Source organism: Mizuhopecten yessoensis, unplaced genomic scaffold (genome assembly GCF_002113885.1).
Source record: "Mizuhopecten yessoensis strain PY_sf001 unplaced genomic scaffold, ASM211388v2 scaffold2977, whole genome shotgun sequence".
Classification (NCBI taxonomy): domain Eukaryota; kingdom Metazoa; phylum Mollusca; class Bivalvia; order Pectinida; family Pectinidae; genus Mizuhopecten; species Mizuhopecten yessoensis.
In genome coordinates, this window is record NW_018404814.1 from 49,930 (window position 1) to 76,747 (window position 26,818).

Genomic DNA, 26,818 nt, shown 5'->3' on the forward strand with positions numbered 1-26,818 from the left:
TGTCAGAGTTTCTTACTTACAAGGGAGTCCAGTTCAACAGTCTGATCAAATGTATTTTCTGTTTCTATTGTGCGGGACAACCATGAGATACTGACAAATTTTACACCAGGTACTGAAAATATGGATTTCAGTCGAATGCTTCAAATACTAGCTAAGTTTTGTACTTGCTTACAAATGTATATATTCACTTTTTATCATTACTTAATTAACTTTAAAGTTATAGATTACATCAAACTGTTATAAATTAAAATGGGATGCTATAAAAATATGTTGATATCTATCTGTCCTTACTTAACAAAATACAACAACAATTTCCTTTAAAAAAAAGGTGATGTTTATAAAGCTTAATGTAACATATTGATTTCATGGTTTGATTATATCATGAAGAAATAATTGGACTGACATGGTTGAATGAAAAAAGGGGTAACATTTTTATTTCATGATTTGGAGGAAACAGCCAATGATGTGCAGACATTATAACGCCTTCTTGTAAAAATTGAAACAGGAAATACAGAGCCCAATAGTGTTTTACAAACCAGCTGTTTTCTCGCATTGAACAAGGTAAATATGTTATGCTATGTACAGATATAAGGACCTAATGTTACAAAGAACAGAGGTTATTTTTTCGTGTCATACCTTTTTTTGCGTCGAATGGAAAATATCAGAAACCCAAGAATCATTAAAAAATTAGGCACCGTTTCTTGACACTTCATTGTGACATCATGACGTCATGACATGATCTTGTGGTGTTAGGTAATGACGTCATCTTTTGGTGTTTAGGTAATGACATGGTCGTGTGGTGTTAGGTAATGACGTCATCTTGTGGTGTTTAGGTAATGACATGGTCGTGTGGTGTTAGGTAATGACGTCATCTTGTGGTGTTTAGGTAATGACATGGTCGTGTGGTGTTAGGTAATGACGTCATCTTGTGGTGTTTAGGTAATGACATGGTCGTGAGGTGTAAGGTAGTGACATCATCTTTTGTTGTTTAGGTAATGACATGGTCTTGTGGTGTTAGGTAATGACGTCATCTTTTGGTGTTTAGGTAATGACATGGTCGTGTGGTGTTAGGTAATGACATCATCTTTTGTTGTTTAGGTAATGACATGGTCGTGTGGTGTTAGGTAATGACATCATCTTTTGTTGTTTAGATAATGACATGGTCGTGTGGTGTTAGGTAATGACGTCATCTTGTGGGGTTTAGGTAATGACATGGTCGTGTGGTGTAAGGTAATGACGTCATCCTGTGGTGTTTAGGTAATGACATGGTCGTGAGGTGTAAGGTAGTGACATCATCTTTTGTTGTTTAGGTAATGACATGGTCTTGTGGTGTTAGGTAATGACGTCATCGTTTGGTGTTTAGGTAATGACATGGTCGTGCGGTGTAAGGTAATGACGTCATCTTGGGGTGTTTAGGTAATGACATGGTCGTGTGGTCTTAGGTAATGACATCATCTTGTGATATTAAGGTAATGACATGATCTTGTGGTGTTAGGTAATGACGTCATCTTGTGGTGTTTAGGGAATGACATGGTCGTGTGGTGTTAGGAAATGACGTCATCTTGTGGTGTTTAGGTAATGGCATGATCTTGTGGTGTTAGGTAATGACGTCATCTTATGGTGTTAGGCAATGACGTCATCTTGTGGTTTTTAGGCAATGACGTCATCATCTTGTTGTTTTGAGGTAATGGAGTCATCTTGGTTGTGTTTCAAATAGACACCATCGTGGCTCAGTATTTCAAAATTTAACATACATTTCCAGGTATTATTCAAATAATTTGTTCATTGGTGAGTTGAGTGTTCATGACTTTGTGACAGGTACATGTTAAAACCCATGGAGAATGCTTTAAAGTTAATTTTTTTTAACAAAAATCATCAATGAACATTGCTATTTCTTTTTTCTTTCTCACTTTATAATGTCGGAAAATAATAATAGTAGGAAAGAGAATCTTGATTGGTTGGATCATTCATCAGTGAAAACATCTCCTCAGAAAACGTGTCAATCTCATGTGTGGAAAATTGAAATTGAAAGATATACAACTGTTCCAGTACTTCGCCCTGGTATTTAGTCTTTGAGAGCTGATCATAATTATATGTGTCTCTCACAAAATAAGGTATTTTGTTTAGTAGCTGAAACAATTAGTGGTTATACAGCTCCACATCCAATTACTGTGACAAATGTTCAGATAATCAATAATATAGTTTCCGTATCTGTGGATGAAAAAAATTCACTTAATGCCGTAAAGTATCAGATAATGGGGTTAAAATTTTAACGTAAGGAATGGTGGAAATATCAAAAGATTACTAATTATCAGTGCCTGGGAGTGCTCGCAGGGTCACAAAGACATAAGATGATGTCCGGAGTTTGTGAACGATTATTTTGGGATATGACATAGCATTAGGTTCTTGATTAAAGGCTCTTTTAAACCACGATAGTGCTTTTGTAATATCAATTTTTTAATGCCAAATAACTTGGTTGTACCTGTCTTTATAGAAATGGCACTTTTAGGTTTAAAGTTTACCATGCACACCTGCAAAATTTGACTTAGCTACATAATGGCTTCTTGCTCATTAATCTGATAGTAAAATACCTTGGAGTCTAATTTAATGTAATTCCTTGTTCATTCCGAAACGACAGGTGTTAATATGCGGAGCCATTCGCCATTTTGAAATATACATTCAAATCTTAATCGTAATACGACTTTTGTAGAAACTGTGTTGTTAACCTATTCAGAAACAACTCGGCATTAGTTCAGCACTGTTTATGTCAAATGATGCCATCAATCCCAAAACAAATCATAAACAGCTCTGCCGAAACGGTAAGAGGATCAGCACTTTTGCCATTCATTCATTTGACAAATGTATGACTGTCTGACATGCTGACCGAATGTGCCGATTTTAGGCAGATTTGAGAAATTCATATGATGTGCCTAATTTGAAAACATTGTTCAATACAATTAACAGGTATTGTCAAAAATTTCGTTAACTACATGAAATTGGTTTATTTTATACCACAAAATTTGCGATGTACTTGTGTATGCAGTTTTTAACCCTTGACCTTTCAGTTTCCTTCTGGTGTTTTAGTTATGTGTCCCGTTAGTTTTGTTGTCGGGCCCAATATGACAGATACTAGGCCGTTAAGGAAGTAACGGACATTTTCTAACGAACAAACTAAAAATCACTGTTTAAAAACATGCCACAGAACTTACACATTTTCACTTATTTACACTTTTCGAAATTGTCTACAAACAATTGAATAATACTTGGAAGCAATCAAAGAGTAACTTTGAGGATGCAACCCTTCTGAAGGTACCTCTCATGAGTATAGCTCAGCACATAACATATATGCGTGTGTACGAGAAAGAAAAAATAACACGGCGGACAGAGAGCGCAGAGCTGCTGAAAAAAGGAGGTTATAAAACTTTATAGAGGAAAGCAAATAAGTTTCCGTTTAAATGAAGCAGAAACAATGAAAAAATAAAAAAAGTGTGATTCCACATTTCCATATCTAGCTGACACCAGACAGGTATTAGGTATCACCATGATTGTCATCAAGTTACAATCACCAAGGGGGCTGCGGTGGCCAAGTGGTTAAGGCGTCTGACAATCTGCGTGACCACTAGCCCTCCACCACTGGGTCGCTGGTTCGAGACCTACATTGGGCAGTCGCCAGGTACTGACCGTAGGTCGTTGGTTTATCCCTGGGAACTCTGGCTTTCTTCCACCACCAAAACCTAGCTGGCACGTCCTTAAATGACCATAGCTGTTATAAGGGCGTAAACACAAACAAACCTAACCATCACCAACCTTAGCCATTTTGTTAAGTGCCTTACACTGAGGTATATGACATTGTTCACTATCTGGTCGAATCATGGAAACTGAATTTAGTGTAAAACTGACCACATAACTGAATTATGTGTCTATACTCACTGCAAAATGGGGACTTACCATTCAGATAGTTTTGTTATCGGTGTATCATTCAGTCATATATTTAAAAATAATGCAAATTTGGTCAATTTAACGAGACACTGATGCTAAGTCAATTGACAGTCAATGTATTTGTGTAACAGTTGTAAAAGTAATTGATGTGTATATTGTCTGCAAATGTTGGCCAAGTATGGATCATAATGAAGATGAGGACTTGTGCAAGTCTAACACCAGACTACACACAAGTGAAATGTAGTGGAGATTAACGCCAGTCCGACAACTGATAAGTGTTTCTGTAGTGACAAGTAATAAAGCTTAAAAGATACTTACACAAAGTCATTTTCTATTACACGGGTTTAGACTTTTATTGGAAATTCATCTACAGTTTGAGAATTAAGTCCTGGATAAACAGCAGTAAACACCAATAGCAGCAAGGGAAACAAGTTTGAATTGTTAAAAAAAAAGTCAAAGCAGGTCAAATCTTTGTTGATAGATGTCAAATTTTGTTTTATTTAAAATAAATATCAGAACCTTGACTTACAAGAAATATTTCACAAATTTCTGCTGAACATCCCCCCCACCCCCCAACTTCTCATTTATTTTATGGAGAGATAGCATTAGCGTTTAACTGATGTCGATCCAGCTCGTCCTGTTGGACAAATAAAAGATAACCAGTTTCTTGAATGAGATTTTTTCTCAGGATTTAAAGGTCAAGGCTAAGGTCACTTTATTTACTATTATCAGAAATTCAGTTTCATCACTCAAGCACAGATTTTGATGAAACTAATTTATACAATGGCCATGTATGAGAATTCTTGGAGTGGTTTTACTAGAGTACATGAACAAAAGTAATTAAGCTCAAGGTCACCATTGCTGTTTTTAGAAATTTGCCAAAAAAGGTCACTAATTTGCATTTTCTAGTTGAATTTTAATTGATTTTGATGTGACTTTTAAAAAACCCGACTCAAGTTAGAACTTTTTTGTTTGTTAAGAATATATTCAGCTGACCTGTTTGTTTAAGACCAGCTGCTCTTCTATTGACTTTCTATTTCGTTACCTCTGCCTGTAACAAGCTATACCTCTCGAAAACAGTCTGTTCCTAATTTTAATTGGCTGTAAGATTACAAAGATATAGATATATTTTTAATTTCTGATTTGCGTACGCGTAGTCAGTATTTTTATTGGCAAACAGTGCTGAAATTCTAACTGATTGGGTGGCTGTTTTTGAGATGGAAGTTATATAATGTTAGAAGCCTGGTGTACTTCCGGTTATGAAGATGCTTCTTTGTTGTCTTTATAATAATGGTTTAATAAGAGTACACTCTCTCTCCGATATTCACCCCCTCAAGACCTCAAATGTTGAGTTTGTCTCAGATCTCGGTATATCATACAGTGCATATTATATAGTACATAAACATTGTGATTGTTATCTTGGCTTTTGAGAAAGTAGCCAGCTGATGTTCGGTGTGTATACGAAACTACTCGGCACTATCAAAGTCTCCTTTGACATCAGATAAGGGTTTCCCGATGAGCTGTGCTGTTGGATTGGTGTCCGAATTGTTTTGTACCTATTGTTTTAGCGGAGTAACTATTGTGCATACCTCTGTTCCTCAGCTGAAGGTGCTTTAGTGTATCTGGGTGATCGCAGTGTAAATAGAAATAAAAGCTGGATGGCACATGTACAGTATATATATATCACATATACTACCAGCCCAGCTCCAGTATAAATATAATCCTCTGTGTATAAAGTACTGTCTGATAAACCCAAACGGTGACTACATGTAGTTGATTCATTGGGTAATGGAGTAAACATAACAAAGGGAAGTAACTGTGAAATTTAAATATATTTTTTTCATCCGCAAAAAAATCCAACTGAAGAAAGAAAAACGAAAATGGAATATTCAACATCAGGTATGATATGACTGCGTGATTCAATGTTTAGCATGTTTTCTGCTGCTGTGGATTATATTGAACTTATCATTGATTAATTAATCGCTTAGATTTGGTTTTTGTAAGCAGGTCATTTTAATGGTGGGTAATATGTCATACCTGTCAGTGTGTTGATGGGTTAGGATTTACATTGTGTTAGGCAGGCTGATGATAATTCTCAACATATAACAGATAGAAAGGAATTCAAATCATAGTGCTTGTAAATCTTTATCATACTAATCACAAACGAATCACAATACATGTAAATCGTAATCAAACGAATCATGCATGTAAATCGTAAATCGTAATCATAGAAATCACCATACATTCATAATCTTATGAATCACATTACATGTAAATTGTAATCAAACAAATCATTATAAATGTAAGTCATAATCTTACGAACACATTTAAATCGTGATCCTACAAAATAATACATATAACTTGCAATGAATTGTACTGTGGAGCCTCGATAATTCAGCCATCTTCATTCCCAGCAAAAGTGGCTGCATTTTGAAACAACAGGTTACTGGGACACAATTTTATAGAGAAAATCTTATCAGTGATACCACCAGATTAAAGTGATTGGATTTTAACAAAGCTTGATATTGAGACAAGATTAGTGGTAGCTGGACCAATCAATGAAAGCTTGATAATCTGTGGCAGGTTTGTGAGACAGCAACGTCAATAAAGAGACGAGATTTTGTAGTTCTCCTCATAACATAAACGACATGATATTTCAAGGTCAAGCTTAAGCCATTAGAGTTAATTTCAATGTGATACAAACCAAAAATATACTATGATCTTTGAGTAGAAAAAAATTAACAGGAGCAGTAGAAGGGAGGTGTCTGCAGTATACCATTGATTTGAATGAACAGCTTTTCGTAGCTGACACCTAGAAGAACTTGACGGGATGGAAATAATTTTACCATGCCAAGGAAGTCAGGTCTTTTGTGCTTTTTACTTTTATTGTAGCATCTTCGTAGCTAGCTCCTAGAAGAACTTGACGGGATGGAAATAATTTTGTAAAGCTTAGAAGTCAGGTCCTTTGTGCCTTTTATTTTTGTTGTAACATCTTGGGTCTTATAACATATGATGAAGACAACTGTAGGTCAGAGATGATTCCTTTCAATGATAGTGAAGGTAAATTGTCATTATCACTATAATGAATGTAAACTTTATTTATTTTACAGCAATTAAGAAACAAGTTATTACCCCCCGCTTTCACCGAAACTGGGATATTAATTTGGGTCTGTCTGTATATAGTTATATGGCCCATTGAATAACAAAAAAACATATCTGCCGTTTCCGTGCAACTTCTGCAACAAATGTTAACCGATTTTCTTCAAACTTGGTAATAATTGCCTTAAGGGCTTGACCAAGTTCAATGATCACTTTCAGCGGACTTTATTTGGCGGAATTATGGACCATTGAATAACGAAAAACGTCATTATCTGCCGTTTCTGTTCATTTACTCTCCCAAATATTATCCGATTGTCTGCAAACTTCGTAACAAAGTTCAACGCATTAAGGGCTCGGCCAAGTTTGACAACCACTTTAATGGGACTCCATTTGGCATAGTTATATCCACTTGATTAACAAAAAACGTCATTATCTGCAGTTTTCGCCTAATATTAGCCAAATTCCTTCAAACTTGATAACAATGTTTGTGTTCCTCTGTCTTTTCACCCATCTCGGGCACTCTTTGGTTTTCGTGTGATAATTGCTGTAGATATTGTGCACATCCGACTCATGCTAAGTTTGCCAACCAATGTGATTTGTGCATATTTACGGATATTAATTAGAGTCTGAGTGTACTAGATGAAACATTTCAGTGCGATAACACTATAAAACAGTCTGAGTGTACTAGATGTGACATACCAGTGTGGTGACAGTATAAAACAGTCTGAGTGTACTAGATGAAACATTTCAGTGTGGTGACATTATAAAACAATCTGAGTGTAATAGATGTGACATTTCATTGTGGTGACACTATAAAACAGTCTGAGTGTACTAGATGTGACATTTCAGTGTGGTGACAGTATAAAACAGTCTGAGCGTACTAGATGTGACATTTCAGTGCGGTGACACTATAAAACAGTCTGGGTGTATTAGATGTGACATTTCAGTGTGGGGACACTATAAAACAGTCTGAGTGTACTAGATGTGACATTTCAGTGCGGTGACACTATAAAACAGTCTGGGTGTATTAGATGTGACATTTCATTGTGGGGACACTATAAAACAGTCTGGGTGTACTAGATGTGACATTTCAGTGTTGTGACACTATATAACAGTCTGAGTGTACTAGATGTGACACTTCAGTGTGGTGACACTATAAAACAGTCTGAATGAACTAGATGAGACATTGCAGTGTTGTGACGCTATATAACAGTCTGAGTGTACTAGATGTGACATTTCATAGTGGTGACACTATTTTTTGAGTGTACAAGATGTGACATTTCAGTGTGGTGACACTATATAGCAGTGATACAATCTGAATTTTACTTCCGATAACTTTGAGTTTACAATTATAGCTTTAAGGCAGACATGAAACAGTTTCATTAATGAATACTCTTAGCCTTTTTGATGGCCATTTTAGCCCCTTTTTTCCTGTTTTTACTTTAACTCAATTTCCTCTCTTTTCTGTTTAACAAATTCAATTAAATTTCAAGACGTTTAACATCAGTAAGTGTTATGAAGTTAAACAAATATTGTAAAAATGAGATTACCCGGTATTTTATTTTTAGCTCACCTGGCACAAAGTGCCAAGTGAGCTAATGCCATGGCGCGGCATCCGTCGTTGGTCGTCAATATTTTACTTTAATCGACATCTTCTTAATAACCGAAAGGCCTAGGGTGTAGATATTTGTCCAGAAGCAAACTGGGATGAAGGGCTACAAAGTGTGTTAAAATTAATGACCTTCGCCCATTTTTAAGGTCACAGGGGTCAAATATGTTAAAAACTTCAAACATCTTCTTCTCGATAACCAAAACGCCTCGGGAGATGATATTTGGCCAGTAGCATGCTTGGGAGAAGGGCTACCAAGTTTGTTCAAATGAATGACCTTCAATTATATTCAAGGTCACAGGGGTCAATTGTCTTAAAAAACCCTTTAAATAACTTCTTCTCAATAAACAAAATGCCCAGGGTGATGATATTTGGCCAGTAGCATACTTAGATGAAGGGATTCAAAGTTTGTTCAAATGAATGACCTTCACCCTTATTCAAGGTCACAGGGTCAAATATGTTAAAAACTTGAAACAACTTCTTCTGAATAACCAAAATGCCCAGGGTGATGATATTTGGCTAGTAGCATGCTGAGACGAAGGGCTACAAAGTATGTTCAAATGAATGACCTTGACCCACTTTCAAGGTCACTAGGGTCAGATGTCTTAAAATCTTCAAACAACTTTTTCCCAATAACCAAAAGTCCCAGGGTACTCATATTGGACCTGTAGCATGCTGGGATGAAGGACTACCAAGTTTGTTCAAATGAATGACCTTGACCAACTTTCAAGGTCAAAGGGGTCAAATGTTGTAAAATCTTAAAACGACTTCTTCTCAATAAACAAAATGCCCAGGGTACTGATATTGCGCCTGTAGCATGCTTCAATAAAGGGCTAGCAAATTTGTTAAAAGAAATGACCTTGACCAATTTTCAAGGTCACAGGGGTCAAATATTTTAAAATCTTCAAACAACTTCCAAATATTAAACCAAAAGGCCCAGGGTACTGAAATTAGGCCTGTAGCATGCTGGGATGAAGGACTACCAAGTTTGTTCATATGAATGACCTTGATCCACTCTCAACCTGATGTCCTTGTACGACATTCAAGGTCACAGGCGTCATATGTTTAAATCTTTTAATAGGTTCTTATGAATCAAGCACTGATATTCTGCCTGTAGCTGTATTATAGTCCACTTTTAAGATTACAAGTGTGAGATTAATACCAGGTGAGCGATGCAGGCCCATTGGGCCTCTTGTTCAAGGTCACATGGGTCAAATATGTAAAAAAAAATAAACAACTTCTGAATAACCAAAATGCACAGGGTGATGATATTTGGCCAGTTCCATGCTGAGATGAAGGGTTACAAAGTTTGTTCAAATTCATGACCATCACCCATATTCAAGGTCACAGGGGTCAAATATGTTAAAAACTTTAAACAACTTCTTCTGAATAACCAAAATGCACAGGGTGATGATATTTGGCCAGTTGCATGCTGAGATGAAGGGCTACAAAGCTTGTTCAAATTCATGACCATCACCCATATTCAAGGTCACAGGGGTCAAATTTGTTTAAAATCTTTAAACAACCTCTTCTGAATAACTATGGGTCCCAGGATGTTGATACTTAGCAAGTTGCAAGAGATGAAAGGCTATAAACTTTGTTCAACATAATGGCTTTGTTCGAGTTTCAATCACAGGGGTGAAATGTTTTAAAAAAAAATAACAGGTTTCTTTTGAATGAATTTTAATCATAAATACTGATATTTTGCCTGTAGCTTTATTTTAGATCACTTTTAAGATTTAAAGTGTGAGATTTATACCAGGTGAGCGATTCAGGCCCATTGGGCCTCTTGTTTTTAAACTGATGTGATTATTAATGACCTTCAGAAGATGATACAATATTTTCGATGATTGAAAATCACAGGTGCCTTAACTTTAGAAAAATGAAAAATGACTTGTCAGTGAAACATCTATATATATATTCCTATAAGATTTAGGTGTCTGTTTAGATAACTAGACAGACTTTCAATACAAGCTTACTCAGGATCTTTTTGGCTTTTGGGAAATACAGCTGTCACATCAATGACATATGTTGAAATTGCATGTTAAGTTGTTCTTTTGAAAAGAAGACATTTGTTTTGATTGGCTGGTTAGTATTCGATTGAGATCGGTTTTGTGTACGGGTTTGGAATTATGGATGAACGGCATGCCTACCTACATTAGACTGTGTGTTGTCATATCAACACAGACGGAGCTGGCTATGAGACTATAAATATTTATATTGAAATCTTTTTTTCTTTCTTTTGTTCTTTTTCTGCTTTGACTGACTTTACATGGATTTTGAAAATATTTGGTGCATTAACAAGTTTCATTCGATGAAAAGGTTGACATATTTCACTGCTTGTCGATCCTATTTTAGGGTACCATGAAGCCTACTTGCTTGTCAAACCTTCAAGTTTGATTTTGAGAATAAACATACAATTTTATTTAATCAATCAAGTAGCTAATAGTTGCTAAGTGTCATGCCTTGAACTTAATGTTTGAGTATTTTGAGAATAAATCTCAAATACCAGTCAACCAAGAGATTGAATGTCATATTTCACTATGCTTGAAATGATGTAACGGTAGCCAGAGCATAGATTAAATTTCTGCAACCCCTGCATCGACTGATGTTTGACCTTTACTCAAGGTCAGTTGATTCTCAAGCAATCCTTGATGAGCTAACAGGAAGTTGATTTCATTAAGAAACAAAGGTTGCAGATTCTTGGATTTGGGAAAACGTGTGGAACTCTTTGTCCCATATACCAGCTGTAAGCTCATGTTTGAAACCGTCCCAATTTCCTCTGTCTGATGTCTTTCCACTGTTGCCACGTATGCACATTTTTCGACCTTGCTCTTGAACCACAATAATTAAACCACAATAATTAAAAAAAGTAATGAAACAAATGTAATTAGAATGAAACTGTTATCATTTCTAACATTTAATTTCATACATCAGAAAGGCTTTAAAAAAATGTTTCGGGATTTTTATTTAACATTTTTCATTCAGCAAAAATTTCCATGGAGACGATTTTGACACTTGTCAATATTGAGGGGTGAGGTTAATATTGACTTACTGGGGTCAAATGTCAACAAATGACACACAATTATGTCAGAAATGTGTCAAAGGTTTCATAATAATACAAGGGACATGTATGAACTCTACATTATTAACAATTGGGTCATTTAAGTTTCATAAAATTTGAAAACCTCTTCAGTTCCAGAAGTGAAGGGTTCAGGCAAGGTAGTCTTAATCGTATATATGTCAAAGCTAGAAAATCTTGTTCAAAATTGATAATCTTTCAGTGTAATGGTGTGTTCATGAAAGTTGTATATTGTATGTGAGGACAAATGTGAAGTTATCAGTGGTGCGATGTCCTGTTTGTGACCCTAGTTGTAGACTTACTTATATAGTACATGTCTGACCTGGACAATTTGGGCCAAAGTTCCTTCGGTTGACTTTCTGATAAGCATACAATCTCCTTGGAAGACCGTCCAATAGCTTTCTCAGTTTTTCTTGTGGACATTTACAAATCTAATAAAAGTCATTCTCACATGATACCTTATTCTAAAACCAAGAAACTAAAATCTTTTATGACGAAATTAAAAAGACTTTGAGAAAAAAGGATTAATAAAAGAATAGTTCATTGTGTCTCTACTTTTGTTGCTGACGTTACCTAGTTGTCCTAATAGAGTTCATATAAAATACAAACCTTTCTTTCATAAAAAAACCAAAGTTTCGCCAATACATTTAGTGTATTTCTCTCTGAAATGGTGTTCCAACTGATGACAAATTCCAAATTGAGCCAGCTAGAGAACAGCGTTGCTTCGTGATATTTCACAAAACAAGCTGTAACCCTATTTTACATATCATGATAAAGTGCAATAAACGTGTGGCATATCATTCCAACCCACAATCATTGTGATAGTCTACTCAAAACATCGTCCGAAAAATCAGCAAAAGTATTGATTGCACCAAGGAAGCTCAACATCAGCTCTTGGACATGCGATAGCATACACACTTTACTGACGATGATTGCGTAATATTGACCAACAACATCTGCTATTGATTTGCTGGGTCGGGTATGGGGGATTGTACTGATATCTGCGATACATTTGTACGAAGATTACACACAGATTGTGAAATATTCATTTAATTCATTGGTTTGAAACGTTGACAACGCAAGCCAACCAAAACTACGATCATCGGAATGCAGGAATTGAACTTCAGTGGAATAATGAAACACACTTTTCTGGTGATTACATACATAATTTTGACAATATATAAAAGGATGTGGATTTTGAATTGCAATACATTGATCAAAATATTATTGATTCTAAATTAAAGTGATGTTAAAGATCATTGATTTAAGTTGAAAGTCAGTTCCAATACCAAACCCATGATCAATTGAAGATAACATCGGAAAGCATTGTAACTTGATGTCATAATGAAAAGATTGTCCCACTAGAAAAATGTTTACCAACTCCTAGCAGGGCCTGTATTCATGAAACCATTCTCATGCTCAAACCCAAATTTCTTGTAACTTGCTAAAATCATATCAGACAATAACAAAAGTCAAATGTAAACATTGAAAACTGCAGTATTCAGCTTTAACTCTCTTCAGTGTTTTTCTAAATCATTGATAAAATAAGATTTGCTGATTAATTTATCGCGAGAACAAAAAAGTCGGCCCGAGCACAAAATCTGTACAGGCATTGAATGAATCTGACTATATTTGTACAGACATTGAATGAATCTGACTATATCTGTACAGGCATTGAATGAATCTGACCATATCTGTACAGGCATTGAATGAATCTGACCATATCTGTACAGACATTGAATGAATCTGTACAGGCATTGAATGAATCTGACCATATCTGTTCAGGCATTGAATGAATCTGACCATATCTGCCATATCTGTACAGGCATTGAATGAATCTGACCATATCTGTACGGGCATTGAATGAATATGACTATATCTGTACAGACATTGAATGAATCTGTACAGGCATTGAATGAATCTGACTATATCTGTATGGGCATTGAATGAATCTGACTATATCTGTACGGGCATTGAATGAATCTGACTATATCTGTACAGACATTGAATGAATCTGACTATATCTGTATAGGCATTGAATGAATCTGACTATATCTGTATAGGCATTGAATGAATCTGACTATATCTGTATGGGCATTGAATGAATCTGACTATATCTGTACAGGCATTGAATGAATCTGACTATATCTGTACAGGCATTGAATGAATCTGACTATATCTGTACAGGCATTGAATGAATCTGACTATATCTGTACAGGCATTGAATGAATCTGACTATATCTGTACAGGCATTGAATGAATCTGACTATATCTGTACAGGCATTGAATGAATCTGACTATATCTGTACAGGCATTGAATGAATCTGACTATATCTGTACAGGCATTGAATGAATCTGACTATATCTGTACAGGCATTGAATGAATCTGACTATATCTGTACAGGCATTGAATGAATCTGACTATATCTGTACAGGCATTGAATGAATCTGACTATATCTGTACAGGCATTGAATGAATCTGACTATATCTGTACAGGCATTGAATGAATCTGACTATATCTGTACAGGCATTGAATGAATCTGACTATATCTGTACAGGCATTGAATGAATCTGACTATATCTGTACAGGCATTGAATGAATCTGACTATATCTGTACAGGCATTGAATGAATCTGACTATATCTGTACAGGCATTGAATGAATCTGACCATATCTGTACAGGCATTGAATGAATCTGACCATATCTGTACAGGCATTGAATGAATCTGACCATATCTGTACAGGCATTGAATGAATCTGACCATATCTGTACAGGCATTGAATGAATCTGACTATATCTGTACAGGCATTGAATGAATCTGATGGCTATACTATGGTCCATGATGATTTCTGAGTTTTGTCTTTTTCATTAATGGTACATGTACCTCCTTAACCCAATGATCCCAAAAAAACTCAAATTGATCATGCTATAATTTGAATATCTAATGCAGTGTTCAAATGCCAGTCATAAACGCAGGCCTGCTGCGGTTTTCTATAGTGCCGATTCGATTGTCTATAGTGCCGATTTGATTGTCTATAGTGCCGATTTGATTGTCTATAGTGCCGATTCGATTATTATCGATAATGAGCTACTAAAAGTATACTGACCATCAGTGATAACATCAGAGCAAGGTTCAATTTTTGGTTATACATGACATCAGAATATGGGAAAATACTGACCGAAATTAATATTGTGATGCTGAAATCAATACAGTGTTTATTTAAGGTGATCGGAATTGTAGGGAAGGCATCGTAATTAACTTAGATATGTTTGATGAAAACAGACATTTTGTTAGGCATATTAAGAAACAATTTTCTTTTGAACTTAGCCTTTAAGTTTGCTTAAGCATTCAGCTATCTATAAGGGTACATTACAACCACTTTCTTCTTTTCAATATCAGTTTGTATTATGCATCAAAATTGTTTGTTTGTTGAAATAAGATTTCAGAGATGAGTAAGGCAGTACTATTTAGCACCTAATGCTATTTCAGAGATGAGTCATGCAGTACTATTTTAGCACCTAATGCTATTTCAGAGATGAGTAAGGCCGAGTACTATTTATCACCTAATACTATTTCAGAGATGAGTAAGGCCGAGTACTATTTAGCACCTAATGCTATTTCAGAGATGAGTAAGGCAATACTATTTAGCACCTAATGCCATTTCAGAGATGAGTAAGGCTGAGTACTATTTTAGCACCCGATGCTATTTCAGAGATGAGTTAGGCCGAGTACTATTTAGCACCTAATGCTATTTCAGAGATGAGTAAGGCCGAGTACTATTTAGCACCTAATGCTATTTCAGAGATGAGTAAGGCCGAGTACTATTTAGCACCTAATGCTATTTCAGAGATGAGTAAGGCCGAGTACTATTTAGCACCTAATGCTATTTCAGAGATGAGTAAGGCAATACTATTTAGCACCTAATGCTATTTCAGAGATGAGTAAGGCTGAGTACTATTTTAGCACCCGATGCTATTTCAGAGATGAGTTAGGCCGAGTACTATTTAGCACCTAATGCTATTTCAGAGATGAGTAAGGCCGAGTACTATTTAGCACCTAATGCTATTTCAGAGATGAGTAAGGCAATACTATTTAGCACCTAATGCTATTTCAGAGATGAGTAAGGCTGAGTACTATTTTAGCACCCGATGCTATTTCAGAGATGAGTTAGGCCGAGTACTATTTAGCACCTAATGCTATTTCAGAGATGAGTAAGGCCGAGTACTATTTAGCACCTAATGCTATTTCAGAGATGAGTAAGGCAGTACTATTTAGCACCTAATGCTATTTCAGAGATGAGTAAGGCAGTACTATTCAGCACCTAATGCTGTTTCAGAGATGAATAAGGCAGAGTACTATTTTAGCACCCGATGCTATTTCAGAGATGAGTTAGGCCGAGTACTATTTAGCACCTAATGCTATTTCAGAGAAGAGTAAGGCCGAGTACTATTTTAGCATCAGATGCTATTTCAGAGATGAGTAAGGCCGAGTATTATTTAGCACCTAATGCTATTTCAGAGATTAGTAAGGCAGTACTATTCAGCACCTAATGCTGTTTCGGAGATGAATAAGGCAGAGTACTATTTTAGCACCCGATGCTATTTCAGAGATGAGTTAGGCCGAGTACTATTTATCACCTAATGCTATTTCAGAGATGAGTAAGGCAGTACCATTTAGCACCTAATGCTATTTCAGAGATGAATAAGGCCGAGTACTATTTAGCATCTAATGCTATTTCAGAGATGAGTAAGGCAGTACCATTTAGCACCTAATGCTATTTCAGAGATGAATAAGTCCGAGTACTATTTAGCATCTAATGCTATTTCAGAGATGAGTAAGGCAGTACTATTCAGCACCTAATGCTGTTTCGGAGATGAATAAGGCAGAGTACTATTTTAGCACCCGATGCTATTTCAGAGATGAGTTAGGCCGAGTACTATTTATCACCTAATGCTATTTCAGAGATGAGTAAGGCAGTACTATTTAGCACCTAATGCTATTTCAGAGATGAATAAGGCCGAGTACTATTTAGCATCTAATGCTATTTCAGAGATGAGTAAGGCAGTACTATTTTAGCACCTAATGCTATTTCAGAGATGAGTAAGGCAGTACTATTTAAGACCTAATGCTATTTCAGAGATGAGTAAGGCCGAGTACTATTTAGCACCTAATGTTATTTCAGAGATGAGTAAGGCAGTACTATATTTAGCACCCGATGCTATTTCAGAGATGAGTAAGGCAGTACTATTTAAGACCTAATGCTATTTCAGAGATGAGTAAGGCAGTACTATTTAGCACCTAATGCTATTTCAGAGATGAGTCAGGCAGTACTATTTAGCATCCGATGCTATTTCAGAGAAGAGTAAGGCCGAGTACTATTTTAGCATCCGATGCTATTTCAGAGATGAGTAAGGCCGAGTACTATTTTAGCACCCGATGCTATTTCAGAGATGAGTAAGGCAGTACTATTGTAGCATTATATATTTGGACAGTTATTTCAAAATCAATCGGTAGCCATGCTTTTTTCTATTGTTTGTCATAAAATTAATTAGCTAGCTAAAGGTGAAATCTTGAAATATTCAATTTCTCCTTGAAGACAGTATTCCTTCCGTAGATATGTACAGTACTGAGCGACGACACCAATTTCGTTAAACATGTACTTTTAGATTTTCTATCTCGGCAACATAGCAGCAAAAATAGAACAACGTTCTTAAGAGCTATCTGCTCCATTTCTAAGTCATTTACTCAGCATCAAAATGAAATTGATCTTAAAAAAACTTGAAAAAACATCACAGGTTTCATTTATTTTACCAGCAAAAACTTCAAGAAGATAAATACTTTAATTAAAAGATATTTTTTTTTAATGGTTAATCTAGAATTTGCCAGAATTTTAAAGACGTTTGAAATCAATATTTCTTAGGGATCAGAATTAAGTCTAATCTTTGAAAAATTCTCTCTTGACATTTTTTTTCTTTCCGACATCCATTGGATCAATTGAAACCTAACAGACTATTTGATATATGAGTTTTGGTATTCCAGGGGTCATTTAAAAGCATGCATAACATTGTAGACGACAAACCATAATGGCAAAATCCTTTCTGAAAAATTCTCAAACATATTCATTATCATTAGCATGTTTAACGAATATCTTTTATCCTAAAGCTGTTTCAACTTTGCGAGAGAATTCCTAGAAGAAATATACTTAGTGACTCTTGTCAAGACGGAGATTCAATTTAAATGTCTTGGTCTTGTCGGCGAATGCAGGGAAAACGAAAATGAAGACGCCCAACACTAGTTTTAAATTGCTTAAGAGTTAAACTTAATTAAGGTGAAAGATCAAGGTAATTAAAGAACTAAATTAACGAGTCAAAGGTCAACTGATCGATCTGTTACGGAGCCAGGACATAATGGAATTCGGGGAAACACAGTAGGTAGATTTTCGTACGTTTAGCCCTGTAGATAGTGTAATTTTAATTTTGTAATGTTCAGAAATACTTTTGTTTCAAGATGTTGATAATTGATTTTTTTTGCTGAAAATCACAAAAAAAATAGATTTATTATGAATGAAAATATTTTATGAATATAACTATGAAATTACGAAATATTATGGATGTATTCTTCAAACAACAGCTGGAGATTCTAAAAAAACCCACCAAAAACCGCCTCAATTTATCCTGATTTTGTCTTAAGTTACTTACTTCGTTGTACATATGTGTATCATTGAATGATGTAATGGGTTTAAACAGATGACTTTGACGTAATTTTCTTTTGAAATTGATTTTTTTGAACAGCTGGAAAAAATCTCTCAAGATCATCTACTGAGATATATATTCATTGTTTTGAAACCACCTTTGACAAATTTTTCAATTTTGATTTTTCCCCAATGGCTTTTGTAGTTGTCTAAATTCATTTTCCTCCTAAATAAATATGTACTTGAACTAATACAAATGTCAGTCGCTAATGTCTTTAAAAATGAAACTTTTGAATTTTTACAATGCAGAGTGTATTTGTTAGACATATTGATTAATATGACGAAAGATTAAATACCCATTGTTTGGTATTGGGGTTATTCATTCATTTCACTTATCAAGCATCTGGGGAAAAAACAGCGAGATATTCAGTGTTCAAATAGCTATTTTAATCTCTCAGGAAATTTTGGATCGTTTTAAATCGAGTGAAAAAACATATTTGCAAGTGTTTCCATTCATCATTACCTTCACATTGTCTGCTGTTGTAGATCCATCACTACATTTTAAAGACATCTCGCTGTAGAACGAGCGAGGAGTGGGACCGTTACAAGATCGGATTCCTGTAATTTTCTGGTCCCGTTGTTGTCCCGTCAGACCAATTTACCAGGATCAATATTCGGCAATTGTCCCAATACGTAGCCTATACAAGACTTCAACAGTCTGATCAGTAACCAGTTATAATCGTAAGATTTATACGATCATTGTTGACAAATAAATGTTCATTTAAGCAGTTCATTTTTCGGTCAAAGTAGTTCTTGCAACATCCAGATTTCTAGTGAAATAAAGACGTGGTTTATTAGATTGGGAAATGTATTATGGGGTTAAATGAAGCCTTTAAAATCAATATGCTTTAAAAAGTAAACTAACCGATTTTATGGATCTGACGCCGTTATAGGAAAGAGCGAAGTGAATTGGATCTGTTGTGCAAGTTAATGTATATGGTGAAGTGAGGATCAATATCGTGGTGACACCCAGGGTATATAGCCTGATATCGGCTTGGATGTTATCGTAGCGGGTATTGTAAGTATTTATATATATAGCATTCATTCATCACCCGTCAACTTTACAATAGAGGTAGATACACCTGTTACATTTCAGGAAGTATACCTGACTTCTCAGGTATGAATATAGCACAGGTAGACTTGCGTCTCTGTCAGCGCTCCTAGCTCAGGTATACCTGGTTCCAGGTAAGCGCTTCACGGCCCTAATTACGACGAGACAGATTGGATTGTGTAGCGTGCTTATGCACACTTTTCACATGGTTAAGGGCCATGTAAACCGCTTCATTAATGAATACCTTTCATATGTACCCTAGAGGGAAGACCACCAACCCCGCTCCTTTAACACGAGGTATTCGAGTCGGATATATCTCTCAAACCCAGGGTAATAAGCATTTTGTCGTCATATTATATATAGAACAATCTCGTCTCTGCAAAGGTGACAATCATCGGCAACTTCCTAGGTCATTTCCTTGAGGATAATGGAGACATCAAGGCAAAGTATAGAAGTTATTGAACATTGTCATGTTCTCTTAAAAGATTGGCTCAGTGGCTAGTGTCGTTGTACATTTCCTTGAGGGAAGAGACATTGAGTTCTGCCATAGTTATATTGTCTCACAAAGAATGGCTCAGTGGGAGTGTCCTTAAGGCTATTTCTTTAGGCTTTAGACAATGAAGCACACCATAGTTAGAGAATGTGTCATGTTTGAAGACTGTAAGATTGGCAGTTTCCTCGGTCATTTTCTTCGGGATGTATAAATTGAGGTTATTGAATGTTGCAATTCAAGTTCATTGGTGGTTTCTTGATCACTAGATCTGTTAATCCATGGCTATTTATGGTCGAGACATTTTACCATTTAGTTGATTTTGTCATTCCAGTCTGCCAGACTGTATAAAAGGTACCAATATCTGCAGGATTGTGTAAGGAACCCGCATATGTGGGGGTCTTGTGCCGTCGACAGCATCACCTGCAGGAAATCTTGTGGTAATTTGTGGGTTCTTTTGGAATTTGGATGAAAAAGAAAACAGGAAAAATTGCAAAGATAAAATATAGGACTATTCGTTTACTGGTCTTTTTTACTCCTATAGTACAAAGGGTTGTTTCCTTTTATCAGTTTAATCAATGATTAGTAATTTTATCTCCGACTTTGACGAATTGATCATGAAATTTTATGATTGATCAATTGGTTTGACTGTTATATGAAAAGTTTCAAGAGCTTTGAGATTCAGAGCAGACATGAAGATCAATTAAAAAACAAATTTACTCTTAGCTTTTACCACAAACAACATTTAAACTTGCAGCTTGGTTTTTAAAAAGATCTTCACATTTTACCATATTTAGTGAGCGCTTGTCTTTTTATTTCCCTTTCATTCTACCATCCATCAATGATCAATCATTGATCGTTTGAAAAAGAGTGACGATCGATCATGAATTTTGAAACGATTCCAAACACTAATAGACCAAGATTAAAATCAATGTAACTAACTAGTAAACATGTCGCCTGTTTTATGATGCTGAGCATGTGTAACTGTCTTGTTGTCCTGTTAAACGAGTTGTGGCCCTTGTGGTAATTATCTAATGTGAATGCATATTCTCCTCTACATTAAATCAGTATCATTTAATGTAATGTGACCCTAATTTGTTTAAGATAATTACTGCTTTATTTCATTATTCCAAATAGACCCTCTTAAGGTGGGGGTCGGGGGTCGGGGGTCGGTTGTTCCGGATTTAATGTCCTATCAACAGCTAAGGACATTTAAGGACGTTGGGGTAGTGAATGTAATGCGAGGGGATATTGGTTAGTGTCTTGATGACCATTTTAGATACTTTTGCCTTTAATTGACATGTAAACCACTGAACCATCCTTTTATACTATTTGATAGTGTATGACCTTAGTGTGAGGTTGGGTTGTAATAAATCATAGTAACATTTTGAAGATTTTGTTTTGTTTTGGTATTATATCCTTAACATCAGTTAGAATCGTATGGAGATGGATATTTTTTTATGCAACCTCTTGAAAGTGGTTGGGGGTGGGAGGGGGCGGGAGGGGACGGGGGGCATATTCTGTTTGTCCTATCATGACTACAACTTTATTTTTTAACAATTTTTTATAACATTTCATACAAAGGTCAAGTATGAGAATATGTAGGATAAGTTTGTATTTCGGAGTCCCAAGATCAGTTTCAAGGTCACTTACTATTTATAGGTCAACCGGGAAGCCATTGTTATTTTGTTTCTCAGGATTCTCCCAACTTCATTTTTGAACAGATTTTCATCAAAGTTTGTACAAAGATTGTAACGTATTACTGTCCCAGTCAAACTTTCACCCTCTGCCAGTAGAATCCATATTCCACCATTGTTATTATGCCCTCCACAATTCAATACATGTACATATGGTGTTTACCATTGTTCTCTGTAATGGTAAATCCCCCCTCATTACTGAGGTTGAAAAAAGCAAAAATTAAACTACAGCCAATATTACAGGATCCCAAGTTCAACCCCAAAGGACAACATCAAGGTCACTGCCAAGGTCACCGTTTCTATCTTTAGGTAAACCATTGCAATTACCTCAACACATTCACTGTTTTCAGTGTACCGACTTAACAAGGGGGCATTCAGGTCTTACACATGTTTTCTAGTCTTTTTAAAGATACAAAAATATTGTTTCATAAAGACTATAAATTATTGAGAAAAGACATATATGTATGAAAAGTTGGTTTGAACATTATAGACTGTCAACTGGAGGTTATTTTTTGGCGAGTAAGGTTTATTGGGTACAAATTTCAAGGTCTTCGTCAATCATTCAGAGTATATTTTTTTGTGGCAAATCATCCTAGATGACAGAAAATCTATTTTGAAATGGTAAAGAAAGTAAATTTTCAACTGATTGAGGAGACTGAGGCCATTCATTTTTCAGGCCCCCCAATTAAAAGTTTGGATAGAACCACACAGATTCGGAATTCCACTTTTCAAACTCGTAGCTGATCTATGAAGAAAAACAATTAGTTGCAGATAGTGGTGTGAAAGTGTTTCACTATTTTGGAAGGAATAATTGTTAAATGAATCGCCGCGAAAGAGTCTCCTCAAGATGGACCAAGACTTGCAGAATATTGGATTAGAAAATAAATTGTGTTTTTCAGGTGGTGTTGCTGAAAAACACATCTGTTGGTTAACATCTTCCACGAGTCTGAAGCTTGTGGATGTCCTCCTTGTACTTACTCACCTTACGAGTAATTGTCTATCGTTGACAAGGACAAATTATCTAGGGGTCAAGGCAAATGTATTTCTCCGGCAGTATTTGGTCAATAAGTGCAGTGCGAGGAATAATGTCTACAGTTGTAATGCAGTGTATTTTAACAAATATCAGAGGAAGCAAAAGTGATTGTAGAACTCGACAGAACAGTACTATTTGTCTTTATATATATTTGTTAATCATATTTGACGTATGCTGTGTCAGAAATGGCCATATACATACTGAAGGATGGGGGTCAGGCTTCACCATATAACTTCATGTCAAATAAGAAGCACAGGCAAATTCTTAGCAAGGACAATTTGGTTTGTACCCCAAAATGTTCTGGTTTAGTATATACTGTTGTGTCAATGACACTCTTCCCATATCAGCTAAATAAAAAAAGTGGAATAATAATGAAAAAAATTGCAGGGATCCCCAAATATCTGAAATACATGTTCTTGAGTCCTACATGCTATCAATAATTATTCCTGCTCAGATCCCAACTTAAAACAAAAGAACTAATGATAATATTCATGTACAGTATTATGTAAAGAACCTAACAAAATAATAGGCCTAAAGTAATATTTCATCCAATCACTGCCTTGCTTTCAAATAATAATGCATTCAAAAATGCGAGGAATAATGTTTACAGTTGAATTGTAATGCAGTGTATTTTAACAAATATCAGAGGAAGCAAAAGTGATCGTAGAACTCGATAGAACAGTACTATTTGTCTTCATATATATTGGTTAATCATATTTGACGTATGCTGTGTCAGAAATGAAGGATGGGGATCAGGCTTCACCATATAACTTCATATCAAATAAGATGTACAGGCAAATTCTTAGCAAGGACAATTTGGTTTGCACCCCAAAATGTTCTGGTTTAGTATATACTGTTGTGGCAATGACACTCTTCCCATATCAGCTTGTAGCAAAAATAAAAAAGTGGAATAATAATGAAAAAAATTGCAGGGATCCCCAAATATCTGAAATACATGTTCTTTAGTCCTATATGCTATCAATAATTTTTCCTGATCCAGATCCCAACTTAAAACAAAAGAACTAATGATAATATTCATGTACAGTATTATGTAAAGAACCTAACAAAATAATAGGCCTAAAGGTATATTTCATCCAATCACTGCCTTGCTTTCAAATAGTAATGCATTCAAAAATGATGTCCAAACAACATAATCATAGTTCATAGTTGTCAAAAGACATGTGCTTGAAATCTTCCTGGTTTTTTAGCTCACCTGCCCGAAGGTCTGTGTGGCGTCTTCATTTTACTTTAAACAACTTCTCAGTAACCAAAAGGCGTAGGATGATGATATTTGGCCAGTAGCATGCTGGCATGAAGGGCTACCAAGTTTGTTCAAATGAAGGACCTTCATGCATCCATTTTCAAGGTCACAGGAGTCAAATATGTTGAAATATTTAGACAATTTCTGAATAACCTAAAGGTTCATGGTAATGATATTTGGCCAGAAGCATGCTGGGATGCAAGGCTATAAATATAGTCTGTTCAGCTTAATGTCCTTCTTCGACTTTCAAGGTCATATATGTCATATGTTTACATCTTTTAATAGGTTCTTTTGAATCAAACACTGCTATATATTGCCTGCGACTTGCTCTGTACACGATCATCCTTCATCTACACAGGTTGTTTAACGCCCTCTACTGGTTATAAAAATAAATAGGAATCTGACAATGCAGACTCTAGCTCGCACAGGAAGTCTTGAGCGCGAGTCTGGGGAGAGCAAAGACTATAGCAGTGATATACAAACAGCATAAGGAATTCTGGGTAAAATAAAACTCATGACATGCGGTACATGTATATTGAAAAGCTGGTCGATATATATATAATCAAATAAATAAAGTGTGTTAATCATGTGACATAGTCCAATCACAATACTTTAAACAGGAAGTACAAGGAATTCTGGGTAAGATACAACTTTTGACATATTCAGCAAAGTAGAAGTTGATGTTTAAGATAAGAAGATGGAATTAAACGTGACAAGCATGATTTCACTGTTGGAAATACGGACTGATCAATGTGAAACAGCAAATGGATATGTACTTTCACTAGATAGTAAAAAGGTTCGAGATAACATTTTATAGGGTAATTATTTGGTAAAGTACATACACATTTCCTAATTCTATCTCTGAAGTTGAAGATGCAGGGTCAGGCAGATAGTGTTTGAATATAAGAGTTGGAAAAGAATGTGAATATATATTGTTACAATATAGGAGGGGCATTATTTTCAAAAACAATTGGTAAATGAAAGGGTAAGGATAAATAAATTGTTCATATTGTTTAAGTTTTGGAGGAAAATTTGTGTAAATATTATTAAAAGTTTGGAGAAGGATTTAGAATCCTGTTCAATTATTGGAGTTAATTTTTTTCTAAATGTTGTTAATATTTAGAAAGAAAAAGAGAATTTAATTTAATTTTTGGGGAAGTTGATTAAGACATTGTTAAAATTTGTGATGGGAATTAGTTCAAATGAATGCAGTCTTGAATGTTATAAATAAAAGTTGACAGGTGAATAGAATTTCAAGTGAATAATATATTGGAGGTATATATAGTTAAAATGTGATTACTGTCAAAATTGTGGAGAAAAATTAGCATGTATATTTGAAGGTATTAGTTAAATTTAGCAGGAAAGTTAAATCTGAACATTGTTAGAAATTTCAGAGTGTGATTGAAAATGTTTCCACATTGTTTAATTGTGAATGTACCTGTCGAAAACGGAGATTAAAGAAAGTGTTTTTATTGGTTCAAAGGTTATTCACGATCGACAAGACACCTCCTGAGATCATCATTGAGAGACCATTTGGTGCAATAGATTCCAAATATAATTTCAGGCAAGCTACATCTGTACAAATTATAAATATGTGGCACCGATCGATTGACATTAAAATACGAATCAGTACTTCAAGAGTTAATGACAAAATTATTGAGATAATATTGTAAAGATCTTTTAAACACTTCTGTTGTTGAAGATATAATTAAGAAAAGTAAACTGCTATAATTTGATTTCAAGTATAGTTTTTTTTTATCAATTATCAGTTAATTGATAAAAAAAAGAGTTGAATTTACAATATTTCCAGAACCTGAATTTGATACATATCTAATTGTATTGATGTTGGCCTGTACATGTTAGATAAATTTCTTGGAAAATTATCTAAGAATGCATTATGAGCTTGTTAAATTGGTCTGCATAATGTCGTCTACGTTGATGGTCCCAAGATGATAGCTCTCTGCAGACGCCAATCCACATGATACCGGGGGCCATTTTGATGATTTGTTTACCTATAGCGTTCGTTCATGTTGGGACGGTTTGATCTTTATGGAAGCCATGATACCATCGTTGTTTTTTTTGTCCCGCCAGAGTTTTTCCTGTATGTGATTTTGTCAGCCACCTACATGGACTCTCCCGATTGTAACAGTGTGCTCAGTCGAGTGTGGCAACAACACAAGCTGTTGGCTGTTTTATAACACTTGTTTTAATTGGTCCAATGATTCCTGTCTGTCGCCACCCTGTCTGCCGATATAAAACATTCATACAACTGCACTTTCTTGTTTCGTAAAGCGTTCCACTACCGTCGATACGATCGTGCACACACGGCACTTTTCCTGTGGAACACAAGCCGTTGGCGCGCGACGCAACTTCAAAGGGATGATCCACCTCATCGAACACACATAATTGAAGCGTATTCTTGCGGGATTTCTAGGATTTCCACATCATCAGCAATATCGCATGTTGACGACCTACCAACATGGATGTCTGGGGATAGACTTGAGATTTTAATTTGAGATATGTTCATTTTTCCTGTCTGTTATTTCATTCAGTGCAGGTTTAAGATCTAATATGGCTTGTTGAAAGTGTGTGATCAGTGTGTATGTGCTTTTTATTAGATAAAGAGTAATGGAAAGGAAAATAAACGGGTAAAAAGGCTGTCAGAATAAAGTTGTGGGTCAGAGAAAGAGAAAGAAAGAGTGTTAGAACTGGGGGAGGAGGATGGAGTAACGAGAGGATGGTGGGGAGGTCTGAGTAATGTCAAGAGAAAGGAGAAGAGATGGAGATGGGAGTGGGAGGGGGA

The 26,818-nt window shown here is 35.6% G+C and overlaps 1 protein-coding gene across 3 annotated transcripts in view; it reads left to right on the top strand.

Annotated features, from left to right (window-relative positions):
* Window positions 1–26,818, top strand: part of LOC110446740 (nuclear hormone receptor HR96-like) — a 291,811-nt gene that overhangs the window by 21,162 nt on the left and 243,831 nt on the right. Inside the window, exon 2 of one of the 3 annotated variants that reach the window (XM_021492033.1) lies at window positions 451–561. Coding sequence is in view for 1 of the 3 variants with exons in the window: in XM_021492031.1 (XP_021347706.1) it covers window positions 5,820–5,838 (19 nt within the window). In the remaining 2 variants the exon portion in view is untranslated. Of the gene's footprint in view, window positions 1–450; window positions 562–5,795; window positions 5,839–26,818 lie in introns of those variants that run through there. The other 2 variants (XM_021492039.1, XM_021492031.1) reach the window with 2 other exon arrangements.